The sequence below is a fragment of the Xiphophorus couchianus genome, chromosome 23 (genome assembly GCF_001444195.1).
Source record: "Xiphophorus couchianus chromosome 23, X_couchianus-1.0, whole genome shotgun sequence".
NCBI classification, from domain to species: Eukaryota; Metazoa; Chordata; class Actinopteri; order Cyprinodontiformes; family Poeciliidae; genus Xiphophorus; species Xiphophorus couchianus.
This window is the reverse complement of record NC_040250.1, coordinates 7,055,766-7,077,949: the sequence shown is the minus strand read 5'-3', so window position 1 is coordinate 7,077,949 and position 22,184 is coordinate 7,055,766. Positions and strand designations below refer to the sequence as shown.

The 22,184-nt window shown below is 37.9% G+C and overlaps 1 protein-coding gene and 1 long non-coding RNA gene across 3 annotated transcripts in view; both read right to left on the bottom strand.

Moving 5' to 3' along the window:
• Positions 1–8,081, bottom strand: part of LOC114139181 (uncharacterized) — a 73,995-nt gene extending 65,914 nt beyond the window's left edge. The window contains exon 1 of one of the 2 annotated variants that reach the window (XR_003594396.1): positions 7,805–8,081. This is a non-coding gene — a long non-coding RNA (uncharacterized LOC114139181). The remainder of the gene's footprint in view (positions 1–7,804) is intronic. The other variant, XR_003594395.1, reaches the window with a different exon arrangement.
• A 5,392-nt stretch (positions 8,082–13,473) lies between these two features.
• Positions 13,474–21,851, bottom strand: LOC114139179 (P2Y purinoceptor 4). The gene is made up of 2 exons (XM_028008928.1): positions 21,606–21,851; positions 13,474–16,340 (listed from the first exon to the last, which is right to left on the bottom strand). Exon 2 carries the CDS (start codon positions 16,314–16,316, stop codon positions 15,237–15,239), a length of 1,080 nt encoding a protein of 359 aa, XP_027864729.1. The 5' UTR covers positions 16,317–16,340; positions 21,606–21,851; the 3' UTR covers positions 13,474–15,236.
• Between the last annotated feature and the right edge of the window lie 333 nt (positions 21,852–22,184).

Sequence of the window (22,184 nt, the reverse complement as noted above, 5' to 3'; positions counted from 1 at the left end):
AGGCTGTATTAACGTTAGCTTCATTCTATGAATGAACTATACTTTTGGAAACACATTTTTTACTGAATGGATAAACAGAAGTGTTGTGTGCCACCATACACCCGATGGAGTGTTGGTAAGTGGTGTGTTTGAGAGTTAGCTGCTGATTTAACAAGTTTGCTGTATTAAAAAAAGACATCTAGTTTCCAAATTCCTTTGGGCTTGCCTGAACAAAGTCATTCTACATTACAAAAACAGGATTTGGGTCATTTTATTTCAAAACACTTGCCATATTTAGCCAAGCTTGATAAATTAAAAGTTGACTTGGGTGCAGCTATGTCAGCCTTTCAGTAAAAGACTCTGAAGGGACATGATTCTACTTAATATGAAAGTTTGGTCGTAAAAATATGACTGCTTGTGTGTAACATTTTCCAGCAATAATTTTGCCCTGATTAAAAATAAATTGAATTTGGATACAAATTTGCATTATTCTTGAACTTCAGTTGGTGGCCACAAAGGGCCCCCACGCCGCACTTTTGGACACCCCTGTTCTATATGTAATCAAGTAACAAACAGTGCCATCTTTAAAAAAGAAAAAAAAAATCACATACAGCTGTAAAACTCATACACAGACAAACAACAAGGGGCTTTCAGCAATATTTCAGCATGACTCAGAGGAAAAACACACTAACTGGCTGCCCTGCTGAATGGTACTCTTACTGCTAATTAAGTGCTAATGGCAGTTCCCCCTGCAGAGAATACTAATTAATGCTCCATTCTTCTGCAGGCTGAGCGCGCACTCCACCGCGGCCTAATGAGGCGAGGCAGGTACGTCTTCTCCCAGGCCGGGCTAATAAGCACAACACAGTGGGCTCTCACTAGAGAAGGCCATACCAGGGGGCCGCTTCCTGTTCCCTACTCTTAAGGGACCCCCCTAAAACATTTCACAATGAGCCATGGAAGTAATGAAAGGAAAGTAAGAAAATGGGCCAGCTTATGTCTGTCTGGTTTCAAAGTTTTACTTTGTACTTGGGTAGCTACGTTAACATGGAGCAAATTAATCTGAATATCAAGAGAAAATTGTGTTAAACTACTTATGTATTCCTCTAACAGGCATTTAGTAAAGATGTTTCCTTTATACATGACATAGAAATGCATATGGGTTGGAATATTGTGATTATTTTATGTATATCCAGCAAAAACTTTTCGAAAAACACAGTTTCAAGTATGTTTTTCAGAAACTGCTGATGCCAAGGAGAAAACAACTTCTTTTTTATATAGTTTCCCAACCTGCTGAGAGTTTGTGCCTCTTGCAGAATAAACACATTTCCTGTTTGGATGCAGAAAGCCCAGGGAATCAGATTCAAAGTGCTGAAGAATGAATGGATGTGCGAGTATGCGGGGGCTGCGTGCATGAGCGTAAACACAGATTGAGGGTGGTATTGGAATTACCTGAGTGAGATAATGGTGGAGCATTAGATTAACTTTCAGCCCCTAAATGCAACACATTTAGGGCAATCTTGTCCCCCAAAAACATGTCAATGTCTGAAAGGCCTCCCCTCTCGCTATCAGGAGCCTCTGGTCCCCCACGCTGATGCAGCTGGCAAGGCGCTACCGTCGACTGTCAAAACGCAGCGCCAGATCTAGTTATAAAATAATTGAATTTTCATATCAGAGGGGACCAGAGTCCCAGCAGACAATAGGACTGCTGAGTCCTCTCTGATATTGGCTCGGGCCCTTTGCCATGCGCATGAAATCAGTATGTTAATGTTCCGGGGTTTTCTTTTTTTAAGGGCACTTGTGCTCTCGCAATGTACTACCGATGCGGTTTCAAAAAAAGGAAAAAAAAAATACAAAATTGCAACTATTGATAAGTTGGCAGCCAGCAACCCCCTCAACCCCTCCTCCCATCCAACAGGCCCCCTCCTGCGTCCCCCCATGTACTCACTGAGGCTCTAGACGTTCTCGCACCCCTATCCTCCCCCATTATTAAAATTGTAATTTATTTTTCTAAATCAGAATGACAGCTTGCTTTCTTTTCTCTGCAGCAGCCACTGAATCACCGAGCTTTAATTACTTTCGTAACTTCGCTGACCCTGTGAGCGCGCTACTCCGCCGGAGAAAATGGGACCGCCAACAAAGGCCCCTCCACAGCCTCAGCCGCCTTTGCCTCATTCAGAATGCGAAAATTTATCTAACTGTGGATTTTTTTTTTAAAGATTTTTGTTAACATTTCACCTCCTATCTGTCTCGCAAAACATGCCGCCTCAGACAAACAGCTCTGCAGTCCTAGTTTTTGTGACCCACCTCTTTGAGAAACTCACCGGATAACTAAACAACCTAATTCCAACTCTTCTCTCCCTCTGTTGAGAGTGTGCTTGTGTTGACTCAACAGGGTCTCTGGGGGTCGAAACAGCCGGAGGTCACGCTATTATCAGTGACCTCTTCACATCCAGGCCGTGGCCTCAGCAGCACGGCGACAGGCAGCACGCGGTCCGGAGGCCATAAAGCGTAGATCGGCGGTAAATCCGATCACTGCTCAGATATTTGGCCCCCAGACATCAGGGTCAGGCTGTTTTCAGGGTTGTTGAAAACCACAGTACCTGGTAGCCAGCAGAGGAGAAGCTGCAGTTTGAAAGCAGGAAATCTCTGAGACGTTTGATGTTTAAATTGAACATAAAAAGGTCAAAGATGATTCAGCCTCTGCCTCCCTTCTTTGCTTTGTTGACTCAAAGTTCAGGCATGTTTCCTGTTTGTCAAGCGATCCCCGTTTACTTCACAGGGCTCCGTTCCTAACTTATTAAAGTAGCTAATATGTTGTAATCCCTGCTATCGCTCTCACCTTCTCACTGGCACATCTCTGTTTTGGGCTGTGCCTCTGTGTGAACCGGAGCCGTGCAGGCACGGTTGGTCTTTTGCTGACTGCCTGATAATTGAATGAGCGATTATCCCTCCCATTAATAGACAATGATACAGAAAGCGCTGCCATATGTAGGGAATATTAATGAGTGGCTGCAGCGGCCTAGATAAGGGAAGCACCATGCAGTCGCAGTAATAGGGGTTAAAACAATTTGCCCCACCACCACCAGCACCCCCACACCCATCATCACACACATCCAGCACCCATGCCTTCCTCATTGCTAATCCTCCAACCTCTCACCAACTAGGCAAGCTGTGACCAATAAACACTCCACACACACACATAAACTGGAGTTCTGCTAGGTGCTAACCTCACTGCTACCAAGGCTGACCCGTTATTGTCCGAGACGGCGAGCTAAGAAAATGGTATTCTGATCAGGCATGGGAAAGACAATTAATTTGGGTTGGTGGGCAAATTTAAACTAATGTTCCACACAAGAACGTGTCTTGAAATATTCACTATACATCCTGCTGAAACTAGATATTCTTATACACTGTATGAAGAAAACCTGGGTCTCTTATTCTCACTTTTTGACTTTAAGTTAGACTAAACTTTTCTTGTTTCAGGTCAGTTAGAAATACAATAATTAGATCCGAGAATGATTCTGAAGTAGAGCTGCCTTTTTAACTGCATTTGTGGTTCCCATTTGCAATTTTGCCCCATTTCTCATGACAGAACCGGTGTAACTGAATCAAGTTTGAAAGTCGTCTTGCTCACACACTTATTCAACTCTGGCCCCAAATTTTCTGTGGGACTGAGATCAGAGCTTCACAATGACCGCTCTGAAACAGACTGTTTTTATCCTCAAGACACTTTGCAATTAATTTGGGTGTATGCTTAGGACCATTGTCCATCAGGAAGACCAATTTGTGCCAACATTTTAACTTCCTGACAGAAGTGTTTAAAGGTGATCTATTATACAAAATTAACATTTTGTACTTTTTTTTACTTCCATTTGGTTTTCCACTGCTTCTAAAAACAGCCCAAGCATTTACAAACTATCAGGCCGTTTTCTGGCCATAACTAAATGTTTTTTGGTATCTGGAAAATGAGCTGTTTCAAAAATCTTCCAAATGTAATGTCGCAAATCAGCAAGCATTGTCTGTCTCTCACCTAGTAACTCAAGGGAAGTTCCAGCACATGCTGCTATGTTGTTGATGTCCAGAAACCACTTCCTGTATTCTTGTTGGTTGTGCATGAGGCTCTACTTCTGCTTTTCAAAGACGTACGGTTGTATAATTGCATTTCTGTTTGCAGCCATTTTCACATGAAAGCATAAGCATATAAAGTATAAAGTTGGGGAATGTTGCCAGCAGGATTTAAAGTGACAAGAGGCCCTAAAACAGCTCAAAATAGGCAAAACTGATTAGACTGAAATCTTATTATATAAGAATAATTTTGTGCAAAAAATATGAATGATTTTGTGTTTTTGAAATGGCTTATTTTCAGAAAAAGAGCTAAAAATAAGTCCTATTTTCCAAAAGTCCTGTCATATCCTTTGTTTTGAGTGTGTATGCTGAGGCTGTATTCAAATAAAGATTGTATGATTTATATAGTGATATTGGGTAAGTTGCATTTACCATGATGTCACCATGTTTTTCTTTAATGCCTAATCATGAGCTGAAAGATTTTACATTATTCACAGTCTATGAAAGCCCTTAGTTGGTCAAACACTTAAATATCAGAATTATTCAGAAAACTGGTTTGTCGTTGGTGCAGACAGAGCATCTTCATGACAGTATGAGAATAGAAATATTTTTATTGAGTGATGACTGTAACATTTTGAGTGGCACTTAAAACAATTCTGCAGTAGCTGCTCCTGTAAGTTAACAGTTCATGTCACAGATTTCTTATTTCATTTCTACAGGGTGACTTAGCTGGAGATCACATCATATATGCTGCAGTATCAAAGTTGTAGAAAAAGTAGAAATGGTGCATTGCCCCTTAAAAACCAAACAAATTCAAAAAACAATATATTTTAAGCTTTAAATGTCATTTGTACAATCATAAGAAAGGATTCCCAACTATCCGGGTTAGAGGTTGCAGGCCATCACAATGGATCTAAGAGTCTGCAGCCAGATACCTATGCTTATCAGCTATCATGTTGAAACTAGCCTGTATGCAAACAGGAACAAATGGTAAAGATTAAGTTTCAGCTTACATTATCTGTTATGTTTTATGTCTATTCAGGCAGAACACATTGAAGGCTTTTGAACAAAACTCTTTTGATTGCATCTATGGTATAAAAAGTGATGCATTTGAAATATAATATTTTGTGTAATTAATCTATATAAGTGCCTGACCTTTTGAATTAAACTGAATAATTCAGGTTTTATGGTCTACCATACGGTTCTGTTGGAAAAATTAAAAGCAGTTAATATCTTAGCTGCAATAGACATCTCTAGTCATTTAGTATAAATCCAGCTTGCATGATTCTGGAGCTCTAGTGGCTATTGAGGAAGGGCCATGGTCAAAGTGACTTTGTCCTATTTTAAAACAACTTCAGTTCTAAAATATTGTTATATTTAAAGCCAAAACTATATTTTATTAATCCTCTTTGGATTGGATATATTTTACAAAGAAACCAATTATTGGCATTAATACAGGGGGCAGCATACAACCAATGGTGTTCCTGTGTGAAACACATACTGACAACACTTTTAAAAAAGTATTTATGGTAAAGTATACCACTCTAATCTTAAGGTGATAAAAAGTGTTGACTGTTACTTCATTGTGTTTTACTCTGTCTTGCTTTGCTATGTGATAGTTACTCCGATTGGAGGCACTTTATTGTCATGGTTTTTGTGTAGGATCCAAATGCAAACAAGAGTTAGGGAAGATCCCGCTAAGTTGTGATATTTAAATGAGTAAATAAAAGAAAAACTTACTGAACAATAGAGAATAACTGGTAACAAGAGGATGATGCATAACAGAGGGGAGAAACAAGTGGATCAGGCAAGAGAGTTTTTTGCTGAGGCAGTGATTACTGGATGCAGAACAGGTAAGACTAATAAACAACAAGTTGCAGCTGTGAGAAACAAAGAGAACCAAGGAAAACTATTGAATTGAATGACTGATGAAAACAAAATAAAATCATCAACAGAAACTGACCATATATGAGCCTGAATAGAAACATAACCAAATTTGCCACAAAATATCATGAAAAAATGTAAAACAAAGTAAATACACTGTACAAGAGGAAACAGACTGACAAAATAAAATGGGACTATGACTAAGAAAAATACATTAAAGACTGAAAAAATCTGAAATTCCAAAAGCAAATTCTTAAAACTAATGAAATGTACATGTTTCTTTCTCTATACATGTTTCACAGGAACAGTGCGACTGCTCTGAGCATCTTGTAGACCTGAACGTCTACAGGATGTAGACTTGAATAAAAGACATGTTGACAAATGTGCCAATTGTATACTTACAAAGACGCAAATTAAGAAATCATTGCAAAATGTAATTATTTCATTTAATCTAATCCAGACAAAGGGAAATATTTTTTTCTTATGTTTATTGTAAGATCTTACAGCCAGGAGCAATTCAAAATTCTGTTTATTTTTTACAATAAAAAGTAAAAAAACAGGACTTTTATATTCACACTTATGTAGCTGTAAGCCATAATCATCAAACTATAATAAATAAATCGAATATTCCAATTTACTAGACTGAATCCATTTAGAGTTTTAATCTACATAAATCTGCAGGGCAGCTTAAATAATCTCAAAGCTGTTAAATGTTTCTAGCAAGCCCTATCCTCAACAATATGTTTAACTTTTCGCTTTCACTCAACTTTTTCAATATTCTTTCTTACAACATTCTGTGAAAAGTCTGCTTCTCTCGCAATTGCCCTTTGTGGATGGTACAGAGGAAGGTTTTGCTTTCTGCTGGACAGTTAATCACCTTCGCTATGCTTGTGTAGGCTATAATGTATAATTTCTGTATTAAAATATTTTATTACAATCTATGTGTTCTTCCAAATTTCTACGTAATTGAATTTTAGTATTTCACTTACTGTAACAAAATCACTGGAATCAACAGAAATAAATGCTCTACATACACTCACGTTTTACTTTTTGAATTTGAGATGCACCAGTAAATAAAATTAGCTTTTGAGCTACTTAGCCTTTGGGTTGCACTGCACACCAGGAGGTACATACAATAACAAATATTTAACTTCTTTGCAGAAAAACACCTGCAGTGAAAGAAAGTATGGTTTAAAGATTCATAATAAAATGGCGTTTTACCTAAACCTGTAGCTAACACACTCTCCACCGTGCGTTACAGTTCTAAATCTGCTTTGGTGCTGGTTCAAATCAAGCTAGTCATTAGCTTTAGCCATCGAAAACAACTTATCTGGATTTAGGCTAAGTGAAGATGACAATTTTACAGCGGGTATGTTATATTTTAGCTTAACTTCTGCTTTTAAAAATGTCAAAACTATGCCTTTGGCTGGCTATTTCACCTTCCACCATCAGAGGTTTTCCCTTCGTATGCTAATGATGCTAATGGCGGAAGTGGCTGGTGTTTAGCATTTGCGTTATGGGAACTTTTGTAGAAAGCTAATTGTGCAATTCAGAGTTTTTCTGTGAAAATATATATTCCTGCTGCATTTTATTTTATTTATTGACATATTTAAAACCTCCTGACTTATCTTCATCTTCCTGTCAGCCCAAGTAAAGATGCAGCAGCAGCTAGAGATTAAGGAGCAACAACAAAGGCCCAACCTTAGCCTCACCTCCTTGGACTTTTCATCCTGAGGGTGCTGAAAGGTGAAACTGTTGGGGGCAGGCTTCTCTATAATTCAGCCTTCCAATCAATATCCAACATCTATCAGCATTAGGAGGCAATATTTCCCCTCCTTTCCTTGCAATAATCGTGCTTAAGGCTGTGAAGTACCTTATCATAGGTCTGGCGGCAAAAGAAAGGACGGTTTCCCTGGCGACCGTGAAAGCCATTGGTTTCCTTTTCAGCGGAATAATGAACTTCTCTCCTCCGTGTGTCACTCTTCCACCCCACTCTCAGCCTCTTCGATTAAATTCAAGTCCACGTGTCTTTGAGATCCCTCGTGTCTGGGTTATAATTTGACAAACAACATTAAAACATGGGGGAGCGGGGAGGTGTTCAAGGCTCAACAAAACCATCGCTTTAGCCGAGGTGTTTTACAGTCAATACATGGCTCAGTGTTTCTTGTTAATTCAATAATTCCCTTTTCGTAAAAGGATGGGAAATATTTGCTCATGTTGATTTTGAAATGATACATTTTTAACGTATTTGAAGGGAAACATTAATTGTATTTAACCACTTGCAGTAATGTAGCTCAATATATTATTATTTTTTTTTTAATTCTTGAAATATGTTAATTTTCGAATTTAACTCTTCAAGTCTGTAAGAAAATATATATATACCTCGAACGCTTTGCGTCTTTGCTGTAAGAAGATAATTGAAATCCTGTTTAGAGCAGCTTATGTCAAACTATAGGACTAACTACATAATGCTGGGTTGGAGATGAATAGAGGTGTAAAGGTTATTTTTCCCCTCTATATCTGAATCTGAATGAGAGTAATAAAAACATGTTTTCTCCTGTCTTGAATCCGGTCTTTGATTGCTACAGTGTCCTTGAGCGCACAGGCATCCTCTGTAGCGAGGACATCAAGTGCTTCATTCAGCGGTGTTGACCGTGTGATGGTCGATTAAAGAGAAGAAAAGAGACCAGAAAGTAGACTTAAGGAAAACTTGGAGAACCAAGAGGCGCAGAGATCCGAATAAAACCACCAAATAATGAGGTCAAATAAGAAGAAGAAACGGTCAAACAGAAAATTTAGCAAGGGTTGAAAGAGTTTTATGTGTTAGTGATTTTTTCTCTCTCTCTTATTTTATGATTATTTAAAAAATTAATTTCCATTCGGCATAAACTAATCCTAGTTGTTTATGAATGACTTTCAACTTTTAGTAATTTTAAAATTGGTAAATAAATTTACAAATCAATTAGTACAGTGTGTAAGATATATATATATATTAAAAAACTTCCACTATTTACTGCTCACTTTTATTTAACAAGCGCCCAGATGCTTAATGATTTTGGTATTTAAAATTGTTTATATTTATTCTCATTTTACGCAATAACATCAAAATCATCACATACAGTAGTTTTGAACTAAATGCCATCATCATCCTGTTTTTCTGCTGATTGAATATTTGAAATTATTTAAGTTAATAACTGCTTAGAGTGTAGTTTGTTTTTTTTTAATTACCGAAGAAAAATGTAACACATGGAGATTGAAAAATAATTGCTTGGAGGACGGCGGACTTCGTGTGTTGATCACACTTTTTGTTCAGATAGTCATACATTTTATTTAAACATGTTACGATCAAGTGTTTGTGTGAAGAAAACAAGGAATTGCATTTCTAAAAATCTATGAACAAATCTAGTGACTAATGGTTTTATTGGTATTTTTATATTACAGATTCAAAACAGATTCGATTTAAATCCGGATAAAATCTCCAGAGAGGAAAACAATGACTAAATGTGAACTAAAATGCGAATTTTAAAATAAAGCGTCATTGTGAATGTCCGTTTGATAGAGTTCTGCTTTTCAGTTGTGCGTCTAAATTAAACCAGGAGGAGGCGCTGATGAGCCTTTATTACGAGGCTTATCAGCCTCGTAAAATTTGTTCAGGTTGCAGCTGTTTTATTTTTAAAACTTTGTTTCATTTGATAAACAGTGGGGATAAATTATAAACCTGGAATAACTAGAATAGTAATTATAACAATGTAAAACTAATGACTTGCCCCAATCAAGATTCAGATTGGATTTATAGAAATGGCACAAAAATGTGTAAAAACATGAGATGATACTAGTTCATGGTTGATGCCACACAACAGATAAACATCTTAATTTAATCTGACATAGCAGTTTGCTTAATAATTTAATTGGGCCACAACAACAGATTCATTTCTCAAATAATCATCATGCACAACTACATTTTCTTCCTCCAGAAGGTATTTTACTTGTACACAGATGGAAGCTTGAGAATATCCCTGCAGTCATCAGGCAAGAAGTGTATCAAGAGTTTAGATTTCCTATCTGATTCATGTTTTCAGATTGTGAAAGGACATTGCCATGCCTGCAGAAAAACAGCACAACTACAGGATGAGTCCACACATGTTGGATTCCAACAAAACAAAAACAAAGGGCTACATTACAAGTGCCACCTTAAAAAAAAGATTAAATCTCCACATGTACCTTCACTTTTACATTATTAGGCAGCGCTCTCCTTCTTACATATCTTCTTATCTTGATTTTATTTATCATTTAATATATAGTGGATAGCGGAAGTGGACACACTTCTGTGGATAGATCAACACCAAAAGTATCCCACCTTCAGTTTGTAACAAACTTCTTAAAGTATTCAACTGATATATAGACACATACAAATATCTCAGAGAGGAAATATAAAACATATAATTAAAAAAACACTGCAATAACCTGGTTTGCATATGTGCACACATTAGACAAATAATTTGTTTATGCATTTTTTGATAGTAATTGTATTGTATACAATCATTCTAAGAGATTATGGAAGATTGTGGCATTGCCTGTAAACTAAATTCTTATGCCACAATTCCAAAAAAATATGTTTTGGACAATAATCATACTTATTATAATAACAAATTATTAAAAAAAAAAATGCTGGATCACCAATGAAGGAAGCGTTGAACAAGGGAGGGAAACAGGACATTACTGTGGAGTAAATAGAAGGAGTTCAAAGTGAAGAGATGGCAAAGAGGAGTACCGGAAGAGTCTGGAGAGCAAACTACAGAGGAACATTATCAGGGATGTGTGGTAGGGGATGAAGGAGATCACAGGCTTCAAGCACAGGAAGGATTGAACAGATGAAAGTCTGGGCAGAGCCAATGAATGGAGCTCATTCTTCAATAGTTCAGAAACAAGCTCAGCATCCTCTTCTCCTGCCCCCAGCCAAACAGATATTCAACTTATGACCCACAGCTTTCCTGTCACACCTCAGTTTTATCTTATACCTCAGTCATGGACTTTTCTGCTTCTATGTTTGACTTCAACCAAATCAGGAGCTGCTGCTGCTCCCTTGCCTCCCCATCCTTCTTGTCTGTCTCAGGAAACAGCTGGATAAGCTGAACCGGAACCAGGTTCCAGATGGTGTCAGCCCCAGAGTCCCAAAGCCCTGTGCAGAGCAGCTATGGGATTCTGCAACACCTCTTCAACCATACCGTGATCCAAGAAAGGGCTCGGATGTTGTGGGAGACATCCTGTCTGGTTCCGACTCCAAAGAAAATGTATCCATTAGTCATTAACAACTATAGACTTGTTGAAATGACATCCCACGTCATGAAGGTCTGATGAGACTCCTTTTGGCCCATCTTAGTAAGCAAATAAGCACATAACAAGACCCACTGTAGTTTGCTTTTTGCCGAGTTGGAGTTGCTTCAACATATCCACTGTCTTCTAAGCAGAAAGCACTGGGAGGGCCATGCTCTTTGATTTTTCCAGTGCATTTAACACAAGTCAGCCCAATTTACTTTGTCAGAAACTCCAACAGACAGAGGTGGAAGCCTTAACAATCGTCAGGATCAATGAATACCTGACAAACAGACCAGATTGTGAGACTGAAGAATCAGGCGGTCAGCAGCCCAGGAGCACCACAGGGGAGTGTACTCTCACCATTTCTTTTCACTCTGTACAATTCTGAGTTTCATTTCAAAACAAAGTCCTGTCATCTACAAAAAAACTCAAATGACTGCAGTTATCAGGTGAATCAGAGACGGCCAAGAAGCTGAGCTCAGTGAACTGGTGGACCACTTTGTGGCATGTGGAAACAATCACCTCGTCTTGAATATTAATAAAACAAGGTGATTATTGTGTATTTAAAAAGAAACAGGGTTAGATCAAACCTTTTTTCCTTCATGGAAGGAGAAGTGGAGGTGGTGGAGGAATGTAAATACCTCGATGTTCACCTAAACAACAGACTGGACTGCAGACTCAAAAGTTACGTCATCGACAGGAAAAGAGAGAGCAGACTGTACTTTGGAGGAAACTTAGGTCTTTCTGTGTTTGCAGTAAGATGCAGCCTATATCCTATAAATCTGTTAAATGTCATCTCTTCTAACATCCTTATCTAGACTTAGCTTCAGCCTTTCCAGCTTTTTTTGGACTAAGCAAAAAGAAATGACATAAAAGTGAGAAAGTAAAATAACATTAATTGTCTTTCATAATACATTTTGTTATGAAAAAGGTCTGTGCTTTTTATATGCATTGCTTCTTTAAAATGTTTCAGGTTTAAAGTTATACAAATGTTAACTCTGTCTGCATAGTTTCTGGTTGATTAAAAGTCAAATACACACTATCATCCTTGGTCGTACACAATCAGCTCTTATATTCCAAACAAAATTTGTGTTGTGTCTACTTCTGTTGAATTGTTTCAGTTTCACTTTCTCCTAAAAAGCCACTTTGCAAACCTGATAAAGAACATTTTGATTTTAGCTGCATTTTCCTTTAGCAGGACATTCTATTTCAGATTTATTCAGTTTATGACCATCCAACCATCAGGTTGTGAAGCTTTATAAGTTATATTAAACTGTAATTACTACATTAATTGTGTCTACAGTTCATATCATAGAAATACAGTGGGCAGACAGCTTTATACATGCAAATGGAGCTATTTGTAGCAGTGAGTTACCAAAGTCATAAAATCTGCTTTAGTGAAACTATCCCAGAGTTAAAAGACCTTGAAATTCCTCTCATCATTCCCAGAGGTAAAGAAAGGGAAGGAAAGCCAACTCTCCCCCATGCCGAGGTGTGGGCGATTTCTGAAAGCCAAAGAGTTTTTCAGGATTGACTCTTAACTTTTCTCTCAAAGTAAAAGGGGGGGGGGGTTCGGCTGTGATTGTAGAAGGACAAAAACAGCTGTGTTGGAATCCAGTACAGGACTTGTTGCAGCTGTTGTTTCCGAGCAACATGCAAACACTGCTTATAGATTGGGGAGGATTGTGTCACTGGCGTTTCATCTGTTAGACAGCATCCAGATTTCATTCCTGGTTTTACTAACATATAAACAGCATATATTGAAATGACATATACCATAAGAAAGGGTTGCAGAGACAGTAGAAATCTATTTAATGAAAACTTTTAAATCAGTCAGGCAGCATTTTCTTAAAAGTTACTCTGGACATTATTGTAAATATTGTTAATTCACAGAAATAGAACTGTGCACTGATAGCATCAAACATGTTTACATACTCTAATGGTGAAATTAATCTTTTAATTTCAAATAGAAGTCAAGTCTCTTATATAGCTGTCAGTCTTGCAACAAATCTAAAGAAGTGTCTTCAGTCAGAGGCTTTTTAAGATTTGTTGCAAAACTGACCACTACTGGAGATTCTTCCAGTCCAAAGCATCAACATCCACGACAACATGTTGATCATACTTGGATGATATGAGTTGCAACAACTTTTAATTTTTTAACTTTTCACTTTGGTATAAATAAAATATTTGTGAATTGAATTGGAATAATGACAGAAATGAACACTCTTACATTAAACATTTATTATTCCCAAAACTTTTAGACATAAACATTTAACAACAAAGAATTCAATTCAATATGTAAAAAAATATTTACATGTTTTTAGATAGCATCTAAGTTCATGTTAGTAATTTCAGTTTTAGTTTATTGCATCTTACTGTACATGTAGTCGACGATGATGTGTGGATTGCGTTTCTAGCATCACTTCTCATAACAACATAAAAATCCATTAATTAAAAATATATATTTAAGCATAAACCTTTGATTCAACAGCGAGAGGTAATACTGAATGCTTATTAATCTCTCTTCTATACAATGAAAAGATTATATTTCATTGTATATTTTTTATCCTCTTTTCTGAATGGACATGATTGTTTCGTCTCCTTCAAATATGTTCACCAATAATTTTAGTCCTGGTGCTTTTAGTTTGATAAATGAGTTTTCCATCCTGAAGAGCCACTATCCTTCAATTATTAGATGTATCTCTTCTCCAGTACATCTAAATTAAATTACTGAATTACAATTTCATAAGCCTCTAGTTATTTAGCTTTACATTCAAAGACTAACAGAAATGGGTAAACCCTATCTATTGTCAAATTCCAGAATAAATATAACACAGATATTTATATTTATGTTTTTGCCATGACTTACTGGTTATAATCTGTGCTCCAATTGTTCACTCCTTTAATACAGTTGAGCTCAAAATTATTTGGATTTTAAAATAATTTTTGATTATTTATTTAAAGTTTGATTCTGATATGGAATTAGACAGACATTACTCAACAGGACAATGTAAAAGAGTGCCAATTTTGAAAAAGAAAAGTATCTACTTTTATTTACATTTCAATAAAAAATGCAAAGTCAAAAATAATTTACACACTTCCTTAAAAGAAAATAACAATCTATTGGGGTTACTGCAATCAAACCTTTCTTGCTATTCAGTTTAGCTTTTTTGCATGTTTCTTCTGGTAGTTTGATTGTTTGTCTCTGGTGATAACCCCCCGCCTCTCGCCCAATGCAACGACTGCTAGAGATAAGCACCAGCCCAAATCTTTGGCTGACTTTGGCTGGCCCACTCTAACCAATATTGCTCTAAAACTAAAACTAAGGTGGGTATGAATAATTATGAGCCTAATTGCATTTCGTGCACTACATCGAGCACTGACGGTTTCTTTCGCTGACTAAACAAAAACAGATGAATTTGTAAGCTGCCGTTAACTCGTTTTGCTGACAAGTATTGTGCATAGCATTACCATGACAACCAGGCATGTGTATACAGTACAACACTTAAAGGAACAATGTTATTTACTTACACAAATGAACTACACTTTCAGAGTTTCATCACTGATTTCGCCAACCGGAAGAAAGATGTGAGCAGGATTTGAACACCAGATCTTGAGTTCAAGCCAAGTTTCAAGTCTCAAGTACCAGTCTTAGTAAAGTCAGGAATCTATTTGTTGTGTAACCAAAGTGTTCCTCAGCTGTGTCTCTATATCTAAATACTGCTGTGGTGGCAAATCGTACACAGAAAAAAGGAACCATGTCTTTGATAAAAAGATAACCCTTGAACTTCATTTTGTGTAGATGTATCACTACAGTAAGAACTGAAAAAGTCTTTGAACATGTTAAAAAATACTTTCACATAAATCAGTAGATAAAAACATATAGAAAAAAAAATATATGACAAAATAGTTATTGTACAATCTTTCAGGAGAAAGGTTTCACTACAAGTAGAAACACATTACGCATGGTTATTACTTTGTATTCTTCACTATCTCTCAGCCTCTTCACTGGCTTTAGGAGCCGAGCCCTTACACACCAGACCCAAACTGCTGTTCGGTAAACTTTGATTGTATTTCAGGTGTCTTCCTCCTTTAAGAATGAAAATCAGTTTGGAGCGGTAGTGATCTCCGGCCAGGAAGTACAGGATCGGATCGATGCAGCTGTTGATGCTTGCCAGCGGCCTGGTGATTTTGTAGGTGAAGTTCACGATGTTGAGGAACTTACAGTTGAGATCCAGCACACGGGATGTGTAGTAGAGTGTCCGTGTGATGTGAAATGGGACAAAGCTGACTGCGAACACCACCAATACCACAATGATGAGCTTGATGGACTTCTGCCGCGACCTGGAGGTCTGCTTGCTGGAAGATAATCCTCGTCTGGGCTGACACAGGGTCCGCGCCATTAGACAGTAACACACCAAAATGACTATGAAGGGGACGCCAAACAGCAGCACCATGACTACAGAACTATAGTCAACGTACTGTTCAAAGGCTTCCTGATTGGTTGTGTCATGGCACAGCGTGTCATTGTCTCTCCTTGAGGTGGTGACGAATATGAGGTTGGGCACCAGGCACACCGTCACAACACACCACACCGAGCCACACACCAGGTGAGCGTGACGGGACTTTACCTTAGTTAGCACTTTGATTGGGTGGCAGATGCCAAGATACCGATGCACACTGATGCAGGTGAGGAAGAGGATGCTGCAGTAGAGATTGGCGTAGAAGAGGAAGCGGACTACTTTGCAGGCAGCCAGGCCGAAGGGCCAGTCACTTCGGTTGGCGTAGTAGTAGATGAGAGTGGGCAGCGAGAGCACATACAAAAAGTCAGACAGGGCAAGGTGGAACATGTACACGGTACTCGGGTTCCACGGCCGCATCTTTATGAACATCCACAATGCCATGGCGTTGAGAACGAACCCAACAACAAAAACCAGGCCGTAGGACACAGGAAGCAGGATATATTTAAACTCCTCATTAAAACGGCAGCTGGCATTAAAGACTGATGTGAAAACCTCTGACTGGTTGTGTGAACTAGAGTTTCTGATGACCAGCTCCATGTTAGGCATGTTATAGACAGTAGTTGACAAAACCTAAAAAGAAAAGAAAGCATAGAGATATCAGGGTTTTCGTTGCAAGAACATGTAAAAACAAACATCCATCGTCTACAGCTGCTTTTCTATGCAGGGTCAATGGGTTGCCGGTGCCTAACTTCAGCTGTCATTGGGTCAAAGGAGAGGGACACTCTGGGCAGGGCAACACAAACACATACAGAGTGAATGCACACTCACATGCGCAAATCTAAGGGCAGCTTAGAGTACTCACTTAACCGCATATTTTTAGACTGTGGGAGGACGTCAGAGTACCCAGAGAGAAACCCTGCATGCCTGTGGAGAACATGCAAAAACCTATGATGGCTTTAAAGCTTTATAATCTTTCATGATCCCCACTTACGTTAAGGAATGAGAATTAAAAAACCTAAATCACTAATCTTTCCACATCTAGAACCAAAATCCTAGACGGCAACAGACAGGACTTTATTGCTGCACATGCTTGTTCTGAAAGTGGATGCAGCACAAACAAATGCATTTCCATATATCTTTAAACATGTCTTAATGTGATCAACCCAAAAGTCTAATTACATTCAGTAACGGAAAAAGTTATCCACTACAGAAGCCAAGAGGTTTGTCCGCATATACTTATTCCCAATAATTTTCTTGAGATAACGAGTTAATTTCCTGATGGTTTCTTGAGATAACAAATTAACCTCAAGAAAAAGTTTGTTTTCTCAAGATCACGGAAAATCTAATTTTGTTTGATTCCATTCTTCAAATGCCTATTTTCTCTATATTAACTTGTTTTCTCGAAATAACATCGGGAAAAACTATAAGCTTTCGGAATCCACAGCAACCTGGGCTTTTACCAAATAGTAAACACTTCTTAAACCCAATAACTGGCTTAGCCACTTTTTATCAGGAGTCAGCAGTAACTGGCAAGGAGTATTTTACAATTCTAAGAATTACTTGTTTTAATTCAGTTTTACTAGTAGCGTTTCCAACATGAACTGCATTTTAGAGGTCAGACAACAGCATTTCAATCTGATTTGACTGCAGTTTGCAAGGCCACTCTAAGAGCTTTGTTTTGCTTTTATTTTTGTGTAGTTTTGACATTGACTTGCTGATGTGCTTTTGACCAAGATTGCCTTCTAGAGAGTAAAATTAATGATTCTATTAATCACAGCAAGCCATCCAGGACCTGAAGCAACAAAACAGCCCCAGATATGCTTACCTGTAGATATAATGTTCCTTTTCTGAGACAATACGCTAGTTTTGCACCAGAGGTAGTGGAAAGCCTACCAGCAACAAAGTTTCAATTTTGTCAATCCACAGAATATTTTGTTGCAGCTCTTGAGGACCACAAAGATACTTTTGGCAAATGTGAGACAGGCCACTGTGTTCTTTTTGAGCAACAGCAGATTTCCCCTTTGAACTTACACATGAGTGCCAGAAGAAAAATAAATATAAAAAGTATTTTTTTTCCCTGTATTTTACAATGATTCTAGTTTTGATCTAAAATATGATACCATCAAAGGCTTTAAAACTTAATGAGTTTCTTGTCTACAAACAGTCACACAATAGGAAAACTGTCACAGGTTCATAATATGAAAATTTCATTTGGTATTGAAAGATGATCCTATAGGACAAAATACTAGAATAGTTCATCTCAACTACTTTTCATATTTTTCTCTGATCAGTTACAACAAAATACTTTCTGACCTTGATTGCAAAATACATTCAGAGAGTTTGATAGTTTAAACATTGAGCTAATTTTAAATGCAACATAGAGCTGAACACAGATATTTACATAATGCATAAAAAACATCAATGTTTTTTCCTGTTACATCAGACTTAACTACCATAGTATCTCTTAGCAAAATGCAAAAATGTGCGAATGTGTTTGTGAATGGGTTAATGACTGAATGTAGCGAGAAGCGTTTTGGGGTCATCTGGACTTAATAAAGAGTTACACAAACATATTTACCATTTCCAAATTCAAAAAAGTGATTAAAAAAAATCAGTTCCTCTTTATTCTGGCTTTTAGTCATTCTAAATAACTTTTAAAATTATTTAAAAGAGAAAAAGTTTCTCTTTTACAATATCAGACAGCAATAAAAAAAATGCCTATATCTCTAATGCCTCTATAACTAGCTGAATTGAATTAATAAAGAAAATTGCAGTCATCCTAAAATCGAACCTTGTTGTACACCCATCTTGCAGTTTTGAAAGCTTAAGCAAACCCAAGCATATAATGTATAGCTTAATGTTTCACAACACCCAAAGGGTCTTACTGCAATATATTTCACTGTAAGACATTCACTTGATGTTGTCACAGAACAGGCTAACTAAAACTGAGCTGTCGTAGGGTGTGGTTTAGAGTTGTTCGCTAAAGTTAATCAGGGTTTCCCTGAAAATAAAGTCATTACAAAACATTCGTTTCTCATTTATCACAAATGATGTTTTCACAGAGGCGCAACTTGTTTGTGGTTTTCATACTACTGAACCCCAGATGTTTGCTTTTTAGTTATCTCCATTAAACAAGGCTGTCCACTCTTACCTGCAGATCAAGAAAAACACCAAATGATTTTAAAAATCTGTGAAAATGAGTAGGGAAAAGTTTACTTTAGTTCTTTTTAAAGTAAATTTATCTCAAAACTTTAAGGTTTGTGTCTCAAATTACCACAAAGTAATCTTTCACTCAGTGAGGGATTCAGAATTGAAGGGGAAAGCAACACTCACACTTTTCTCTTGATCAGTTTCTCTTTATCTGTATCAAGATAAAGAATATAATCTTACAACTGCATAAGAGTTGTAAAAATATAAATCATTCCAAAGGCTTAACATCACATGGATGATACTCTTCTTCAGTAAAGGTAAATAAACAAAAAAACAAAAACAGGTTGCTCTTGTTTTTCTTTTTGCTTCGGGCAGCGGTGTGTTATTGTTATGTTGTTCACCTCATACCTTAATTCCTCAAGAGTAAGACCAACCTCTTCCTGGAAGTTTCATAAAAATACTTTTCTTAAAGATTGGACATTTTCCTTTCTCATCAAATGCCCAGTTAAATCATAAATCCAGAACTATGTGCCAAAATTATGTTTTACTTAAATTTACAAGACACTGTAAAATGGACACGTTGAAGCTCATACCAGCACACAGTAATGAAGCCTAGGCGCAAATTCAAACTGGAAGACTCTTTTATCCCCACCGGGACCTGTTAATTGAAGCGACCTGCCCACAATCGTCGACCTATCAACGCCGGACCAAGCCACGACACGTCCAATCATCGACCAAGTCCCAGCTGATAAGGACCTTCATTCATGGCATCCTTCGCACTCCAGCCGAGCTCAACCCACCACCACCCCTTCTCCTCCATTCGCCCGGTCCTGAGGCCCGCACCCTCCTTCAGCCTCCACCACCAGTGCCGGGCCCTGGGGGATGACGTTCCTAACAGCATCGGGGATGCTCATCTGAAGCCCATCGCTAACGCTGCGATAACCGTTATCCCCAGCCGGGGCCCGAGCGCCAAAGACTTTAAATTCTGTTTGTCAATAAACTCTTCTAATTGTCTTCTCATCTCCGTCTGAGTCTCTCCAGATTGAAATAAATTACATGATAATAAAGGTTTATTTTCTGTAAGGTACTGTTTTGTAAACAAAATTAAACCCTACAACATAATCCACATTTCAGTCTGAATTCATTCATTTAATGGGCAATAAATCCCACATTTAGAAAAATGTTTATTTTGTTGCTTGTTTTCTTTTAAAGAAATCGCTGTTGCCACATTTATTGCCACTCCTAAGACGTCCAATGAAGACATGCGTTACTTAATCACTTTAGCAGGTTTTAATTAATCTACAACTTTCTGTTATAGATTACCTTCCATATGCCTACTTCAAAACAGAAAAAGAAAAATGATATGCCATTCAACTAAAGAAGATGTGCCTTGAATCCTTGCAAAGTAATGCAAATGGCTGCAGAAAAGCTACTCATTTTGCTCATCTACACTCACTAAAAACAACTGGAGGGTTGCACAGAAGAACTCTAAATTTTTTTTCCACTACTCACTCTGAGGGAAAGGTTGAGGAAGGAAACAAACAAAAACATCATTATTAGAGGAGAGATTATGCTCAAGCCGAATCTGGATTTTATTTTCAGTAGTTTTTCTTTACAGAGGTGCTATTAAATGTTACAGGCGCTGTGACCATGTGTGCAATGTTCCACCATTTCACTGCTAAGCACAACATTCCAGTGTTTTTATGCCACCACACTACACATTCTTGTAACATATTCTAAGCAGAACACAATCAAAACTACTAGTTTTAACGTTTAAAGGCTAGTTCTAGATACAAGTAGTGCTAGAAGTAGTTCATAATGTGGTTGAGGAATTGCTTTTTATGAACAATTACTCCTTCTGGTTTTCTGCAACAATGTTTGCTGCTACTTTTTCACTTCTGGGCTGTTTTTATTGTGCCAATACGGTGTTATTGTTTTCTTTACAACTGGGAGTGTTAGCATCTCAAAAGCTCATATGATACCTGAACCAGAGGAGTACAAAAGGAGGCTTCATAGCTGCAGAGCACCAAGTTTCTCTGTCTGGTTTTCTATTCAACTCTAAAGCGAGACTTAAGGAGGGATGGCAAAAGCAAATGTTGAAGATTAGCAATGCTTGCTAACAAGAGATGGTGTCATCCAGGACATGTTATTGTGATATATTGTCCTTCTGTGTCCTGGATATTGAGCTGTTTGCATGTCATTACAGTGTCAAATGGCAACAGTGTCTTCAGTCAGAAGCTTCTTCAGATTCGTTGCAAGACTGACCACTACTGGAGATCTTTCTTGCCCACCTCATCTCTACAACTATTAAGATACTTGGACGACATGACTTATAAAAACATTTAAAGTGTTTTTAAATTAAACATTGTCATTATTACATTACATTAAGTTCTGCAAGTTGATCTCTGTATAAAAATAAGTACAAATAATTAACAGATCCTTTCATTAAATAATGTTTGTAAACAAACATGGACTACAAATGTAGCTTTTTTTTAACAGCTCACTTTCTCTTTATTTCACGAACCTGTTCCGCTCTGTAGAGAGCTTACACATGGGAGACGGAAAGGAATAAAGAAAAAAAGACCGACATTGTTCGCTTTTATTATCCTCTATTACAGTTTTTATAGATTGCTCATAGCTTTGTTCTCTTTTTATCCTAACTAAGCATTTGGTTTTCCGTATTTTGCGCAGTTCAGTCACGGCTTTGAAAACAAACTTGAGTGAACAACGACTGCCTGCACTCACCTAAGCAGAATCCTACCAGCCTTGCTGTGAGGAAACTCTGATCCTCGAAAGTTGCTTATTTCCCTTCTTCACTTGTTTCTGATGCCCGGAGCTAAAAATGCGCTTCGTTGGTGCCTCTCCGTTGGCGTCCAGAAGCGACTGTTTAGGTTCACGCTTGTTGCAATTTGTGGTAGGAAGCGGGGGGGGGGTGAGGGGGTATTTGGAGTCCATGGCAGCGCAGCCAGAAACGTCAGTCAACACTGAGAGGAGTAAGCATGAGGGAGGAAATGGAAGCTGGGGAGTGAACAAAGCGTGCCGCTTAAATTTAAGTAAAAGAAAAGAAATTGGCCGTAGGGTGTCATCTTTTGTTTTAGAGCTTAAATAATCCCGTTTATGAATGTAAAATACACGCCATGTCAGTTACAGTGAGGGAGAAAATGGATTTACGGTTGAAGTGAAATATCATGAGTTATATATCTGGAGAGCAGTGGTGCCCAAAGGTTGGGGTCAGGACCCTAAAGTGGGCCGTGGAATTCTGGGTATGAGGTCATAAAAAGTTCTCCTGATATGACTGCAAATGACAACCAAGCATGCCCTCCC

Coding starts and splice junctions, on each gene's coding strand:
- LOC114139179 (XM_028008928.1), bottom strand. CDS start 16,316: ATGCCTAACATGGAGCTGGTCATCAGAAACTCTAGTTCACACAACCAG.